Source organism: Neophocaena asiaeorientalis, unplaced genomic scaffold (genome assembly GCF_003031525.2).
Source record: "Neophocaena asiaeorientalis asiaeorientalis breed wild unplaced genomic scaffold, Neophocaena_asiaeorientalis_V1.1 scaffold280, whole genome shotgun sequence".
Classification (NCBI taxonomy): Eukaryota; Metazoa; Chordata; class Mammalia; order Artiodactyla; family Phocoenidae; genus Neophocaena; species Neophocaena asiaeorientalis.
Genome location: NW_020185321.1, coordinates 8,545,943 through 8,563,180, shown reverse-complemented (window position 1 = coordinate 8,563,180; position 17,238 = coordinate 8,545,943). Strand labels below are relative to the sequence as shown.

Below are 17,238 nucleotides of genomic sequence, written 5' to 3'. Positions count from 1 at the left end.
GACAGAGAAATATCTTATAGGCAAAGGAGCAAGATAAAAACCCACAAGGCCAAATAAATGAAGAGGAAATAGGCAAACTACCTGAAAAAGAATTCAGAGTAATGATAGTAAAGATGATCAAAAATCTTGGAAAAAGAATAGAGAAAATACAAGAAGCATTTAACAAGGACCTAGAAGGACTAAAGAGCCAACAAACAGTAATGAACAACACAATAACTGAAATTAAAAATACTTTAATTTTTTTAATTAAACAAAAAATAGCGGAAAACTGAGGCAGAAGAATGGATAAGTGAGCTGGAAGATAGAAAGGTGGAAATAACTTCCAGGGAGAAGAATACAGAAAAAAGAATGAAAAGAATTGAGGACAGTCTCAGAGACCTCTGGAACAACATTAAGCGTACCAACAATGAATTATAGTCATCCCAGAAGAAGAACAAAAAAGAAAGGGTTCTATTCACCCAACACAGGAGCACCTCAATACATAAGGCAAATGCTAACAGCCATAAACAGGGGAATGAACAGTAACACAATAATAGTAGGTGACTTTAACACTCCACTTACACCAATGGACAGATCATCCAAACAGAAAATAAATAAGAAAACACAAGCTTTAAATGACACATTAGACTAGATGGACTTAATTGATATTTATAGGACATTCCATCCAAAAACAACAGAATACACTTTCTTCTCAAGTGCACACGGAACATTCTCCAGGATAGATCACACCTTGGGTCACAAATCAAGCCTCTGTAAATTTAAGAAAATTGAAATTGTATCAAGCATCTTTTCCAACCACAACACTATGAGACTAGATATCAATTACAGGAAAAAAAAACTGTAAAAACTACAACACATGGAGGCTAAACAATACGCTACTAAACAACCAAGGGATCACTGAGGAAATCACAGAGGAAATCAAAAAATACCTAGAAACAAATGAGAATGAAAACACGACGACCCAAAACCTATGGGATGCAGCAAAAACAGCTCTAAGAGGGAAGTTTATAGCAATACAATCCTACCTCAAGAAATAACTCAAATAAACAACCTAACCTGACAGCGAAAGCAATTAGAGAAAGAACAAACAACCCCAAAGTCAGCAGAAGGAAAGAAATCATAAAGATCAGATCAGAAATAAATGAAAAAGAAATGAAAGAAACAATACCAAAGATCAATAAACTAAAAGCTGATTCTTTGAGAAGATAAACAAAATTGATAAGGGAGAAGACTCAAAGCAACAGAATTAGAAATGAAAAAGAAGTAACAACTGACACCACAGAAATACAAAGGGTCATGAGAGATTACTACAAGCAACTATATGCCAATAAAATGGACAACCTGGAAGAAATGGAGAAATTCTTAGAAAACTACAACCTTCCAAGACTGAACCAGGAGGAAATAGAAAACATGAACAGACCAATCACAAGTCTGAAATTGAAACTGAAATATCTTCCAACAAATAAAAGCCCAGGGCCAGATGGCTTCACAGGTGAATTCTATCAAACATTTAGAAAAGAGCTAACATCTTTCCTTCTCAAACTCTTCCAAAATATAGCAGAAGGAAAAACACTCCCAAACTCATCCTACGAGTCCACCATCACCCTGATACCAAAACCAGATGAGGATGTCACCAAAAAAAGAAAATTACAGGCCAATATCACTGATGAACATAGATGAAAAAACCCTCAACAAATACTAGCAAACAGAATCCAACAGCACATTAAAAGGATCATACACCATGATCAAGTGGGGTTTATCCCAGGAATGCAAGGATTCTTCAATATATGCAAATCAATCAATGTGACACACCACATTAACAAACTGAAGAATAAAAACGATATGATAATTTCAATAGATGCAGAACAAGCTTTTGATAAACTTCAACACACATTTATGATAAAAACTCTCCAGAAACAGGGCATAGAGGAAACCTACCTCAATATAATAAACTCCATATATAACAAACCCACAGCCAACATCATTCTCAATGGTAAAAAACTGAAAGCATTTCCTCTAAGATCAGGAACAAGGGTACCCACTCTCACCACTATTATTCAACATAGTTTGGAAGTTTTTGCCATGGCAATCAGAGAAGAAAAAGAAATAAAATGAATCCAAATTGGAAAAGAAGAAGTAAAACTGTCACTGTTTGGAGATGACATGATACTCTGCATATATAACCCTAAAGATGCCACCAGAAAACTACTAGAGCTAATCAGTGAATTTGGTAAAGTAGCAGGATACAAAATTCGTGCACAGAAATCTCTTGCATTCCTATACATTAACAATGAAAACTCAGAAAGAGAAATCAAAGAAACACTCCCATTTACCACTGCAACAAAAAGAATAAAATATCTAGGAATAAACCTACCTAAGGAGGCAAAAGACCTGTATGCAGAAAACTATAAGACACTTACAAAAGAAATCAAAGACAATACAAACACATGGAAAGATATACCATGTGCTATTCTTGCACCGCTGGTGGGAATGTAAATTGATACTATGGAAAACAGTACGGAGGTTCCTTAAAAAACTAAAAATAGAACTACCATATGATCCAGCAATCCCACTACTGGGCATATACCCTTAGGCAACTATAATTCAAAAAGATACATGTACCACAATGTTCACTGCAGCACTATTTACAATTTCCAGGACATGGAAGCAGCCTAAATGTCCAAAAACAGATGAATGGATAAAGAAGATACAGCACATATATACCATGGAATATTACTCAGCCATAAAAAAGAACAAAATTGAGTTATTTATAATGAGGTGGATGGACCTAGAGTCTATCATGCAGAGTGAAGTAAGTCAGAAAGAGAAAAACAAGTACCATGCTAATGCACATATATGTAATCTTAAAAAAAAAACAGTACTGATGAACCTAGTGGCAGGGCAGGAATAAAGACGCAGACATAGAAAACAGACTTGAGGACACAGGCAGGGAAGGGCAAGCTGGGACGAAGTGAGAGAGTAGCAGTGACATATATACACTACCAAATGTAAAATGGATGCTAGTAGGAAGCTGCAGCATAGCACAGGGCGATCAGCTCGATGCTTTGTGACGATCTAGAGGGGTGGGATAGGGAGGATGGGAGGGGGGCTCATGAGGGAGGGGATATGGGGATATATGTATACATACAGCTGATTCACTTGTTGTACAACAGAAACTAACACAACCTTGTAAAGCAATTATACTGCAATAAAAGTTTTTTAAAGAGTCAAATTGAAGAAAAAATTAGTACTAGTACATGTGCCATATGATTCAAAGTAATAATTAACACTTATATAGCTCTTGATACATATCAGCCATCATTCCAAGGACTTTACTTATGTTAACTTATTTAATCTGCACAGCCACCTGCATTTCACAGATGAGGAAACTGGGGCACTTGACTGAGGTCACACAGAATACAGCAAAGCCAAATTAGAACTCAGGTGTGTGGGTCCAGAGTCCATGATCATAACCACTATACTAAAAATGTAGTATATGAATATAAATAACATATAAATAAAGTTTGAGAAACACTGACACGGTCCACCACTTCTCCCTCTCTCAACCTTACAGATAAGCAAACTGAACCTCCAAGAGGTTAAATAACATGCTCAAGGTCAACAGGACTAACAGGAAGTTATTCATAGAGCTATTACTACAATCCAGAATCTCCATGCTCAGATCTGGGGCTCCTACCTCTCCACCAGGGTGCCTCTGAACAGACCTTATTTGCTCAGAATGTTTGATATGTAGTCTGTGCAGATTAACACATAACATCACGGGTGGCTCCATGGGTGGATGACCTGTGCAGTCACTCAGGGCTCTGCACTTGGCTTAATGCTCTGCTGCTGTCTTCTCGAATTCTTAACAATTTTTTAACAAGAGGCTCCATGGTTTCATTTTGCACTGGGACCTACAAATTATGTAGCCAGTCCTGCATAATATCTATGTTTCTGGACAACCAGAGGAATTTTGCAAAAGTGATTGACAGGAACCCCCTGCCTATGGTTTTGTTTTTTTGTTTCTTCGATACAAAGCTAGAGTTTACTTGAAAATTTTTTTAATGTTAGCATATCTAAATTCATATATGTAATTGGTTTACAGTTTTTGTTTTAATTTTTATTAGAGCATAGTTGCTTTACAATGTTGTATTAGTTTCTACTGTACAGCAAAGTGAATCAGCTATATGTATACATATATCCCCTCTTTTTTGGATTTCCATCCCATTTAGGTCACCACAGAGCATTGAGTAGAGCTCCCTGTACTATACAGTAGGTTCATTAGTTATCTACTTTATACATAGTATCAGTAGTGTATATATGTCAATACCAATCTTCCAATTCATCCCACCTCCCCCTTTCCCCCTTGGTATGCATGTTTGCTCTCTACATCTGTGTCCCTATTTCTGCTTTGTAAATAAGATCATTTATGCCAACTTTTTCAGATTCCACACATATGCATTAATATACCATACTTGTTTTTCCTTCTTACTTCACTCTGAATGACAGTCTCTAGGTCCACCCACATCTCTATAAATGACCCAATTTCGTTCCTTTTTATGGCTGAGTAATATTCCATTGTATATATGTGCCGTATCTTCTTTATCCATTCATCTGTCTTTGGACATTTAGGCTGCCTCCATGTCCTGGAAATTGTAAATAGTGCTGCAGTGAACATTGTGGTACATGTATCTTTTTGAATTATAGTTGCCTCAGGGTATATGCCCAGTAGTGGGATTGCTGGATCATATGGTAGTTCTATTTTTAGTTTTTTAAGGAACCTCCGTACTGTTTTCCATAGTATCAATTTACATTCCCACCAGCGGTGCAAGAGGGTTCCCTTTTCTCCACACCCTCTCCATCATTTATTGTTTGTAGATTTTGTGATGATGGCCATTCTGACCAGTGTGAGGTGATACCTCACTGTGGTTTTGATTTGCATTTCTCTAATGATTAGTGACGTTGAGCAGCTTTTCATGTGTTTGTTGGCAATCTGTATGTCTTCCTTGGAGAAATGTCTATTTAGGTCTTCTGCCCATTTTTGGATTGGGTTGTTTATTTTTTTGATATTGAGCTACATGAGCTGCTTATATATTTGGAGATAAAACCTTTGTCCATTGCTTCATTTGCAAACATTTTGTCCCATTCTGAGGGTTGTCTTTTCATCTCGTTTATGGTTTCCTTTGCTGTGCAAAAGCTTTTAAATTTCATTAGGTCCCATTGGTTTATTTTTGTTTTTATTCCCGTTACTCTAGGAGGTGGGTCAAAAAAGATCTTGCTGCGATTTATGTCGAAGAGTGTTCTGCCTATGTTTTCCTCTAAGAGTTTTATAGTGTCTGGCCTTACATTTAGGTCTTTAATCCATTTTGAGTTTATTTTTGTGAATGGTGTTAGGGAGTGTTCTAATTTCATTCTTTTACATGTAGTTGTCCAGTTTTCCCAGCTCCACTTATTGAAGAGGCTGTCTTTGCTCCATTGTATATTCTAGCCTCCTTTGTCAAAGATAAGGTAACCATATGTGTGTGGGTTTATCTCTGGGCTTTCTAGCTTGTTCCACTGATCTATATTTCTGTTTTGTGCCAGTACCATACTGTCTTGATTACTGTAGCCCTGTAGTAGAGTCTGAAATCAGGGAGCCTGATTCCTCCAGCTCTGTTTTTTTTCTTTTTTTCCTCAAGATTGCTTTTGCTATTTGAGGTCTTTTGTGTTTCCATTCAAATTGTAAAATTTTTTGTTCTAGTTCTGTGAAAAATGCCGTTGGTAATTTGATAGTAATTGCATTGAATCCGTAGATTGCTTTGGGTACTACAGTCACTTTCACAATGTTGATTCTTCCAGTCCTAGAACATGGTATATCTCTCCATCTGTTTGTGTCATCTTTGATTTCTTTCATCAGTATCATAGTTTTCTGCATACAGGTCTTTTGCTTCCTTAGGTAGGTTTATTCCTAGGTATTTTATTCTTTTGTTGCAGTGGTAAATAGGATTGTTTCCTTAATTTCTCTTTCTGAATTTTCATTTTTAATGTATAGGAGTGCAAGAGATTTCTGTGTATTAATTTTGTATCCTGTGAGTTTACTAAGTTCATTGATTAGCTCTAGTAGTTTTCTGGTGGCATCTTTAGGATTTTCTATGTATAGTATAAAGTCATCTGCAAACAGTGACAGTTTTACTTCTTCTTTGCCAGTTTGGATTCCTTTTATTTCTTTTTCTTCTTTGACTGCCATGGCTAGGACTTCTAAAACTATGGTGAATAATAGTGGTGAGAGTGGATATCCTTGTCTTCTTCCTGATCTTAGAGGAAATGCTTTCAGTTTTTCACCATTGAGAGTAATGTTTGCTGTGGGTTCGTCATACGTGGCCTATATTATGTTGAGGTAGGTTCCCTCTATGCCCACTTTCTGGAGAGTTTTTATCATAAATTGGTGTTGAATTTTATCAAAAGCTTGTTCTGCATCTATTGAGATGATCTTATGGCTTTTATTCTTCAATTTGTTAATATGGTGTATCACATCTATTGATTTGCCTATATTGCCTTTGGAGTCAGACAGCCCCAAGTTCACTCACAGCTCTGCCACTTCCTTGTGACCTTGGGAAGTTCACTTAACTCCTTTGGGCCTCAGTTTTCTCATCTGTAAAAATGCAGATAATTCTTTTAGCCTTGATCTAGTTGCTGTTTGGGGCTTAAATAAGAAAATATCAGAGAAAGCAGTAAGAAATATTGTTTTGCTGCCTTTCTTTTAAAAAGCTAGAATGATTCATTGTCTCCCAGACTAGCTATCACATGCCAAAGTACAACATGAACCTGTTCTGATTCAGGCTGCCTTCCCAGTTATCAGGCAGAAGAAAACTCCCAGAGAACCTTCTGTAATCTTGCTGATAGCACAAACTTCAAACTAGCTCCAGGAACTGATACTCCTTGGCATGGGAGGATGCCACCCTGCAGCTTGGGCTGCGCAGACAGAGGACAATGAAGTCTGCAGTTTAAGAAGCACCCAACTGCTAGCTATTAACTGCTTTGGTATCATGATCTTTGAAGGCTGGAATATAAGTAAGTTTCGCCTAGAACAATGATTCTCAACCTTGACTACACAACAGAATCGTGAGAGTTGCTTCTGAAACATTCTATGACCAGGATCCTCTCACAGAGATGTTCTGATTCAATTGGTCTGGTATGGCCAACTATTGGGTATTTTTAAAACTCTCTTAGGTAATTTTAATGTGCAGCCAGGTTTACAATGATCTAGAACAGTGGTTCTCAAAGTGTGGTCCCAGACCAGCAGCATCAATATTATGTGGAAACTAGTTAGAAATGCAATTTCAGAGCCCATCCCAGACCTACAGATAGAATCAGAATCTCTGAGGGCAATTTAGATTTTAACAAGCCCCCCAGGTAATTCTGATGCATGCTCAAATTTGAGAGCCACTGATCTAGAGAGAAGAATAAGAAGGTATTAGCAAGAAGGGCAGATAATTTAATTACAAAACTCCCTATTTTGGGATATATAAAATATATCCATACCACAACCCCAAATTGGCTTGTAAAATTTTTAACTATCTTGTAGAATAAATATCCTATCTTGTAGGATAAATATCCTATCTCTAAACATCTGAGCCTCCAAAATTTCAGATTATTCTTCTTAATCTCTCTATTCATAATATAAGTTTCCTGGGGAGAACAGTAGAGAGCTTTCTAAATGGAGCTTCTTATGGAACTTCTGATACTTTTTTAAAAGATTTACATGGTTAGGCTGAGTCATAACTTGATAATCTTCTTAAACACATTTTTTTTACCCAAATTTCTCTAAATGAATCTTAATTACAGCATTTTTGTAACAATGTTTTGCTAAGCTTTTGAGAGCACAACTCACAGCGAGAAACGAGGCACGGTCCTAACTAGACACCCAGCACTTGTTTATTTTCCTTTTGACAAGAGAAATAACACAAATAGCAAATGTTTAATAATCCCCAACAAAATGACCACAAAGCGGCTTTCATCTACCTTTTCTCTTCGATGATGCAGTTTTGTAAAGGAATACCTCAGGGGTTGGGCAGGGGCTCAGGGAATATGAAACTAGGAGGGACCAGTAAGAACACTATACAATGGTATTTTCCAGGCATGTGTCAGGTCTACTGGTCCCTGTGGACCTTTACTGTAAATGAATCATCTGTTAGACCAGCTGTGGGCGCCCTTACTCTGGAGTCTGTCAAGTTTTCATCTGGAATTTTTTCAGTCCCTCTGAGGAAAACAAATTACCGTCTATAGCTTTAGAGAACAGATAGGACTTGTGATTTGCGCAATGGCCCTCATAAATCATGTACTAAACCACCACTATCCCAAAGAGAAGGCATACTTTACGGTCTTCGCCTGGGCTCTCATCTGAAATCCTATTGGAAACTGACCCAAAGCAGCCACTGTGATGAAGGGAAGAGGAGGGAGAGAAGGGGGCCATGAATTCGACCTGACAGGGCACCAAGATAAACAAATTCCTGATGATATGTCCCATAAATAAGTTTGAAATTCTCCTTGAAGGAAACAAGAAAACAACTCGCAGCTTCAACATCAAAATCATGCTCAGAAGAGCAAGAAAAATCACAGAGGCCAGAGTGAGGACGGCCACAGGGCCAGGGTGATTCCAAGAGGGAGGGAGGGAGGAGGTGAATTGTTCAGCAGCTGACGCTGCCTGCTGGCAGAGATGCTGGGATACACAGGGAGACACCTGGTTGAGAATGAAGGGAGAGGAGACCATGGCAGTGGAAGGCCCTGGAGCGGGTGTGTGCCGTGCACCCTTAACAGACAGCGCTGTGAAAGAGTGGGTGATGGGCTTCTTTCCCTCAGCACTACATTTGTGAGATTCATCCGACTTGTGCTTCTAGTTTTAGTTTGTTCATTCTCCTTGCTGTCTAGCATTCCACTGTGTTGATATACCACAATGTATTTATCCATCCTGGTGTCCATGGATATTTAGCATGTTTCCAGTCAGGGCCATTAGAAGCAGAGCTGCTACGAACATTCTTGTACATGTTTTCAGTGGACACACAGACACATTTCCCTTGGGCTTCTGTTGAGTTAGAGGTGGAACTGCTGGCTTGGATTACTGGGCTTCTTAATATGTCTTTAGACAAGATTGCATTCTGTCTCACAGCCATTATACTCAACAAATAACATGAGGGTCTCCAGCTCCATTTTGCAGGTGGGAAACTGAGGCATAAAGAATGTGACTTTACGCTAGATCAGCTGCAGGGCCAGAAGAGAAGCTCCCCTGGTCCCCATTCCATCCTGAGCTTGCTCTTCCTGGCCACACCATGTTAAACAAACCTTACTGTTATTACAATCAACAGGGCTTGTATTTAAAAAATAACCAGCGAAGTGGGAGCTGGTGGGGGCTGTGCTGGATGGGAGGCCACCTTCTCATTACCATCTTCATTTCTGCATTGGCAAGTGTCTGTTTTGGAAAGTTGATCCCAGAGTAGTAAAAATAAAAAAGCCTCCGGGCATAACAAAGCGCCTCATTACCTTCAGCGCGCAGGGCTTCCTGCTGGAAAACGTGCCCCAGGAAGAGGCTGTTCCACCCAGCCTGAGGTCAGGTGGCCCGCCTCTTTTGGCCCTGAGCGTGGAGCCATGTTCAGAGGACAGGCAGCTCCTGGGGGACCCCAGAGGTCAGGGACCTTCTTCATAACCTGAGCTTGTTCCTGCAGGATTGGAAATCTGTCTAGACCCAGGTCACCCGGGCTCTTTTCAGCATTGAGCTTTTGTTCTGGATTTCTCCCATATGATTCAGAGGACCCCCTACCCCTACCCCCTCACTTGTAGGTTTGAGGTCATTTGCTTAATTTGCACAGGATGGACCGAGACAAGTGGAGTAAGTAGGTGTTTCACCAGCTGACACTGAGGTGCCCTGATCTCGTGAAGGCAACCCGACATCCCGAAAAGCTCTCTGGAAGCCCCTGGGTAGGATGGGAGCGGCCCTCCATTTAGACTCAAGAGATGTGAGTTCTGGTGCCATTTCAATCCCTGCATATTGCACACTTCTTAACTTCTCTGGGATGATGGACGAGGAAGTGTGTTTGTATAAAGGGCCTTCTGATCACAAGGTATTGTTACATAAAGAAAGCCCGTTCAATTGCTGAAGGCATGATTCTTTGTCTTGTCTAGCCCGAACCTCTCAGGCTAGACAAGATGAAGACAATATGGCAGGCGTATTCTCCACCCGGGAACTTCTGTCCGGAAAAGAAGCCAGAGCCTCCCTTTGAATATGTCCCTTCAGCGCAAACAGCCTCTCACGGGACTCATTGCCATTACTGGGTGCCCAGTACAGCCGTGTCTGCTGTTAAAATACTGAAACACGTCTGTGCCTGCTGCTAACTAGTCACTGCCTTGAGCGGCCACTCCCCTCCACGATCCAGCAACTAAAACAATAACTCCAGCCCAGCAGGGGGGCCTCCAAGACCCTGCTGCAACACAAAAGCTGATTCCCTTCTGATTTTTAACATCACACCTGCCTTTCATTCATTCAGGTATCAGATGTATAACTACAAAGCAGTGGATCTAAGTTTTTATGGAACTGGAGAATTAAGTACCCAAATAGAATAAGTAATATTAATTATCAATCAGCCATCTTATTCTTGAGGCTTGGTTCCAAATGACTTCTGGCTTATGCTAAAAGCAAATCTACTTTCAAAAGATAAAACTTTGCCATCTGTAAGGGTTTACAAAAGAGTAAACCCAATCCCAGTGACAACCTAAATGACAGAACCCAAAAACTATTTCAAGCAATGATAGCATCATTGAAATAAGCGTATAGCTTCAATAAGTGAAGAGTTTATCCAAACATAATAATTTGGGGAAATTTTAATGCTGCTGGATATCAGATGATATTAAGGAATTTTTAAAATAAATTTCTTTTTTTTTAATAAATTTATTTCTTTATGTATTTTTGGCTACATTGGGTCTTTGTCGCTGCACGCGGGCTTTCTTTTTAGTTGTGGCGAGCGGGGGCTACTCTTTGCTGCGGTGCACGGGCTTCACATTGTGGTGGCTTCTTGTTGCAGAGCATGGGCTCTAGGCACACGGGCTTCAGTAGTTGTGGCGTGAGGGCTTCAGTAGCTGTGGCTCGCGGGCTCTAGAGCACGGGCTCAGTAGCTGTGGCGCATGTGCTTAGTTGCTCCACAGCGTGTGGGATCTTCCCAGACCAGGGCCCCGTGTCCCCTGAATTGGTAGGCAGATTCTCAACCACTGCACCACCAGGGAAGCTCCATATTAAGGAATTATTATCAGTTTTTAGATGTGATAATGATACTAAGTTAAGGTTTTTAAAGGAGTCTATTTTACAGATACATACTGAAACATTTACAGATGAAACAGGATGAGAGGGATTTGTTTCAAAATAATCTAAAGACAAAGTGGTAGGGGGGAGGGAGCGGGCTAGCAATGAATACATAGGCTTTTTTATACTATTCTCTCCACTTCTGTATGTTTTAAATTCTTCAAAAGTAAAGTTCAGCAAAATAGCTTCCAATTAGTCTATACCTCCCAGCCACCCCTGGTAGGTGGGAGAAATAACAATTGAAAGCAGCCTGGATTATGACATGGAGGACCCGGAAGGATCCACAGTCTGAACACTACCTAAACACTGACTGTGTAGCTGTGGAAAGTCCTGTATCTCGCCTTGTGCCGCAGTTTCCAGCCTGTGAAACGCACATAACTTTAACCTACACACACACACACACACACACACACACACGCACACACACACCCCATTCTGAAACAGGCCAGGAGGAGTCTAAACAAGACAACATTTGTAAAACATTTTGCGTTCCTTGGGAGAAAGGTGTGACATAAAGGATGCATCACTGTAGGACCTCAGCACCCAGAGGGGTTGTGTGAAGCTTTGTTCAGATGATTCAGGATTCCCAGAAGCTCCCCACAGATTTTTGAGAAACGACCTCATGCTTCCTTCTCTAGGCCAACTGAAAAAAGGAGCAGAAACAAAACACCCTGCTTCTACACAGGAGGCTTTTAGCAGCTCTGTTTACTCCTCCAACACAAAGCCCTTGTTTATGTGTGACAGATGGTAATACATGTTTCTCTCTTCTCTCTGCCCCCGCTCATTTGTTCCCCTCTGTTCCTTTGTCCCCCTCCATTCTTCCTTTTCTCCAGTCCTTCTCTGCCTCACACCACTTTTCCTGAACTGATTCAAGGGCCAGGGAGAAGGATAAAGGCAGACAGAACGCCAAGCCCTAGGAGAACGCACGTGCCCAAGCCGGCTGTTCATGCTGTCAGGCCGATACACACAGTCGATTCTTGGTTCACAGCACTCATATTTGAAATGTATTTTTGAAGACAGAGTGACACACCTTTGAAACTGTAGGGGGCTCAGAGCAAACATTAGAAGGCCCATAAATATTTATGTGGTAGGTTTCCATGGATTGCTTTCCCAAAGTAATCACAGTCGACACATTTGCGTACAGACACACACACACACACACACACTCATGTTCCTTCCAGGCCCAGCCACTCCCCAGATAGAACCTAACTTGTACCAAATATTTTTGCGCTAGGCACAGTCTATAACGCAGCAGTGGAGGGGGTGTGAAGGGGTGAATAAGCTAGAGCCTTCTCTCTATCCTCATGGAATGCTACTGCTGTGACTCAGTCTTTCCCAGCCTCCATTTCTTCACCTGTAAAATGAAGGTATTCAAATAGGTAAATGACATAGACTCTCTTCCAGCTCTAAATATCTATGATCCTATGAGTAATCACACCAAGGCTCCCAGAGAATTCCCATAAACCGATCTACCTGACACCCCAATACTTGGTGGGGACAGGGGAAGGTTTGTCAGAATAGATGTCAAACCAGTGCTCGAATGATGACCCTTATAGTACAGAAGAGAGAAGCTAGGGGCAAAGGGGGAAAGAAAAAATGGTATTAAGTTTAGTAGGGAAATAACATGCTTATAAATAGGATCCGAGAAGGGGATCAAAGAGGAAAGAATTGATGGAATAGATACCAAGCTGAAGGAGAAGACAAGCTTTGGCACCTGCCTGTATGCCTAAGGGAAAAGGTAGCAAGAAAAAAAAATTGGGCATAAGGAGGTGTGTGCCTGACGATAAACCTAGTCTCCTGAAACAAACATGCTTCCAACAGAGGCATTCTCCAAGCAGCAGCATGCTGGCCCTTCTAGGAGAGGTCTGTTTGGTGCCTTGTTCTACACAAGGATAATAACTATCCCCCATGGCCACACCCACCCCCAGACAAGAAAGAGTAAAAGATCCATGCTCAGAAAAAATGAAGTCGCTATTTCAGAATAGCTACATCTGCAAATGATTCACTCCAGGATTTATTACCAATTAGGACTATAAATCTCTGCTTACTTTGGCTCCTGGAAAGTTGATTTCACTGGGGGATGGCGGGGGGAAATCCAAGCTTAAAAAGACACACTGCAAATTCAAAAGGAAGCAGGATACCTCAAGCACCAGAGCGGAAAGCAGGCCTCACCTTGTGGTTCTAAGCAAACAGCCCAGCAGATGCCCACAGGGTTAGCAAAGTCAAAGAGGCTAGTGCCACCGAGAAGAGGGCGTTGGGGCCTGGAAAGAGGGTGCATAACCGAGGGGCCCCCAGCGGCCAGGCCACAAAATGGCCAAAGTTGGCAGTGAAGCACGCGCACCAGGAGTTGTTTTTTTGTTTGTTTTCTGGCCACGCCACGCAGTTTGTGGGATCTTAGTTCCCTGACCAGGGATCGAACCCGGGCCCATGACAGTGAAAGTGACAAGTCCTAACCACTGGACCACCAGGGAATTCCCACATCACGAGCTTTAATGTTCCTGATCTCAGCGGTTCTCAGCCTTGGCTGACCACTGGAATCACCTGGGAAGCTTTAAAAACACCTATGCTTGGGTCACACTGCAGACCAATTAAATCAGAATCTCTATAGAGGATGAGGCTCAGGTATCAGGATTATGCAAAAACTCCCCAGGTGACCCTCCAGGTGCAGCCAGGGTTGAGAACCACTGCTTATCTCGTTTCCGCCTCACAGCAACCCCAAGGTATAGGTACAGTACTCTCATGGTTTCCTAGAAGAGAAAGCTGAGGCACAAAGAGGCTCAGTAACTGGTCCAGGGTTACACAGCTAATAGTGATAGAGGCATGATTTGAACCCAGACCTCGCACTCTTAACCGTCATGCCCCATGGCCTCCAAGGCTACAGTTCTCAGCGTTCCAGGCCCTGAGCCTTCATGGGCTTTTCAAGGTAGAAAATGGGGTCTCTCAAGCTATTTTCATATATCTTTTCCTAGAAATTCTAATAGAAATGAAACATTAGCCCATATTAATGCTACGTATTAACTAGGAAGGCAGGTTTCTTTCCTCCGCTTGGAATGAGAAGGTTGCACTGGACACTGCATGCGTATCAGGAGTTCTCATTCATTCCTTCAACAAACATTAAGTGCCAGTTTTCTGCAGAGTCTATAAAACAGAAGCACCCCGTGCAGATAAACACACAACAGATACCCTAAGGGCCGAAACAGTGGCATGCACTAGACACTGTGAGAGTCCACAGATGAAAGTGGACAGCTGAGTGGCAGTAATGTATCATGACTTTGGTGAGTGAAAAATGGCAAAGTAAATCGTAGGATCATATATGCATGTTGCTACGTGGTGAAATAAAAGATGGAGTCCCTAAGTGCAGGTATGGGATAATAAGATGCTATGAGAAGGTTGGGAATACACCGCTGGTGATCCATAACTATTTAATCCAGAGTAGAAAATGCAAATTCCTGGCGAGCACCTACATGAGTACAGTGAGCTACGTGTCAACAGGGGAGGGGGGGACTGAGGTGACCTCAAGAGCCCATACCCTAACTAAACAGGCAGCCAGTTCTCACCTCCAGCCAAACGTTTCCATATCGGAATGTGGGTACAGTGCTGTCAGTCCTTCTGACTTTTTTAGGGGAAGCTGTAAATATGGGTTGTTAATGCAAGATCTCCCAATTTTTAAACAGCATCTAATTCGAGTCTTTTCAGTACACTGTATAGACCAAAGAAAACACATCCAGCACCAGCTCTGCTTTCACGATTGAGAGTGAGCTCCCTGCTTGACCCATAGATCCCAAAGCAACTGCTTATCCCACTTGTGCTTCCCCCCACCTCCCACCTACAGGTATGCTCATTTATTTTGGGTACGGCATCTGGAACAGCACCCTGGAAATCAGTGCCCGAGAAGAAGCCCTGCACCAAAGCACATACCAGCGTTACGACGTGGACGACCCCTTCTCGGTGGAAGAAGGTTTCTCCTACGCCACAGAGGGCGAGAGCCAGGAGAACTGGGGCGGGCCTGCCGAAGACAAAGGCTTCTATTACCAGCAGATGTCAGATGCACAGGCAAACACCCAGAGGAGCAGCAAGGCGAAGAGCAAAAGCAAACACAAACAGAACTCAGAGGCCCTGATTGCCAATGATGAGTTAGATTACTCTCCAGAGTAGGAGCAAACACACAAGATATGTGTAGAAATGGTGGTGATTTATTTTCAGTAACTTAACCTGTGGGCTAGAAGGTGGAAACGTCTTTGGCTCTCATTGCAAAAACCCAGCCTTCCCCAAAGTCAGTCCCCAGTCATAGCCTGTCATTCGCCACTTCTGCTCTTCAGGATGGTTCTGTTGAAGGGCTTAACCTAGGTCCCATAGCTGGTCCCCTTGTAAGAAACAAAAACAAAAAAGCTAAACAAAAGCTACAAGAAGTTCTACCTTAGGTGCAACCATCAGAGCTGATGGCAGCAAATGTTTCCCAGGCCTTCGGTTTGCTGGTTGAATCTTTTCGCTCCTTACTAAGGCCCCAAGAAGCAGGGAGTAAACTTCTTGGACCACACTGAGGCTGCAGCTCCTCCTGGAGATGTGCCAAAGCAGGCAGGGGTGGGCACAAGGCAGCATTTCAACCACCTGAGACCACAAGGGCAAAGCTCTGTTTCAGCGTGCTGGGCTGAGAGCTGCTCCCTGAGGCCAGGTGGCACATGGCACTTCCTCAGCAAGCCACATTTTGCCCTGAAATCTCACAAAAACAAATTCATGGAGATGCATGCCTCTTGTCCTTCGCCAAGGTTCTCACAATCTCCCAACTAGAACTTTAGGACACAGCAAAGGTCAGGGACTCTGAGACCATGACCCCAAAGATTTCAGACGCACCATAAAGCGGTCATGCAGACCCAATAATATGGTGAGAAGCACCATCAAAGCTCTACTTAAATGCCCAGAAAAAAAAAAAAAAACTGAATAACCATCTCTTGCAGTGAAAGCCAGAAGGGCATTGGCAAAAATTAACTCTCTGTCATGCCTTCTCTTATACCAGACTCTAAGCTCCTGGTGATATGATGAAAGAGGGCAAAGTAGGAGCATGATTTCATGGCACTAGTATGCCTTGAAGAAGTAGGCTGTTTGTCTTATGATCAGATAAAAAAGCTTTACAAGGCGAAGTGACCCAGCCACTGAGATCACATTGCAAACTCTACTTCAGATTTCTAAAATTATAAATTCTGTAGTTTTGTGAGACATGCAACCACTTGATTGGTGGGTGCTGCTCTGAAAACAAAAATACTGAAGCACAGCTACTTAGTAACTGCATTCCATGAGGTCACATTTCACTTCTGAACCTTATTCCTCTGGAGTAGCTCACTTTTAGATGTGTATTTTTCCTGTTATTTCCCAAAGTAGTTTCACTGAAGCCCAGAGAAAAATCTGGTAAGGTCTAAATCTGGGCCATAGAGGGGCTCTTAAAGGTATTTTCTCTGAAACAAGCTGGAAGAGAACATTTGCAACAAGAAAAAAAACACATGGTCTATGCATTCTAGTCCTGGGTTACAGGGATTCCAACACTGCCTTGAGATGTGCACGCACGTATGTGAAGGCACAATTTGGATCAAGCTAAAATCTTTGTGAGAATTTCCCGAAAGGGAGGCGCAGTAGCAAATTCTTTGCTCTCTCTGTCTCCTGGATCTAGAGTTATGCCAAAAGTTTTCCAGAACATCAACTAATGTTTAAGTCTATTCTTTCTTAAAGGTTGAGGTTTGTGCCACCTTGGCATGTTTCAGGATTATAAACAGGAGGCAAAAGCACATTTTTATGCAAAACTAACACTGATCAAGAATGTACCAAGTCTTAAGCAATGTGAATAAAAAGAAATGTAACATCTGTCCTTGGAGGCTCACAGCCCAGGGAAGAAGCAGCACCAGAGCCTGATAAATGCAGAT

General features: G+C 41.8%; 1 protein-coding gene across 1 annotated transcript in view; it reads left to right on the top strand.

Annotated features, from left to right (window-relative positions):
• Positions 1 to 16,245, top strand: part of SLC7A14 (solute carrier family 7 member 14) — a 114,741-nt gene extending 98,496 nt beyond the window's left edge. The window contains exon 8 of the mRNA XM_024734082.1: positions 15,159 to 16,245. Coding sequence (XP_024589850.1) covers positions 15,159 to 15,481 — 323 coding nt within the window. The 3' untranslated portion in view covers positions 15,482 to 16,245. The remainder of the gene's footprint in view (positions 1 to 15,158) is intronic.
• Positions 16,246 to 17,238: the final 993 nt, after the last annotated feature.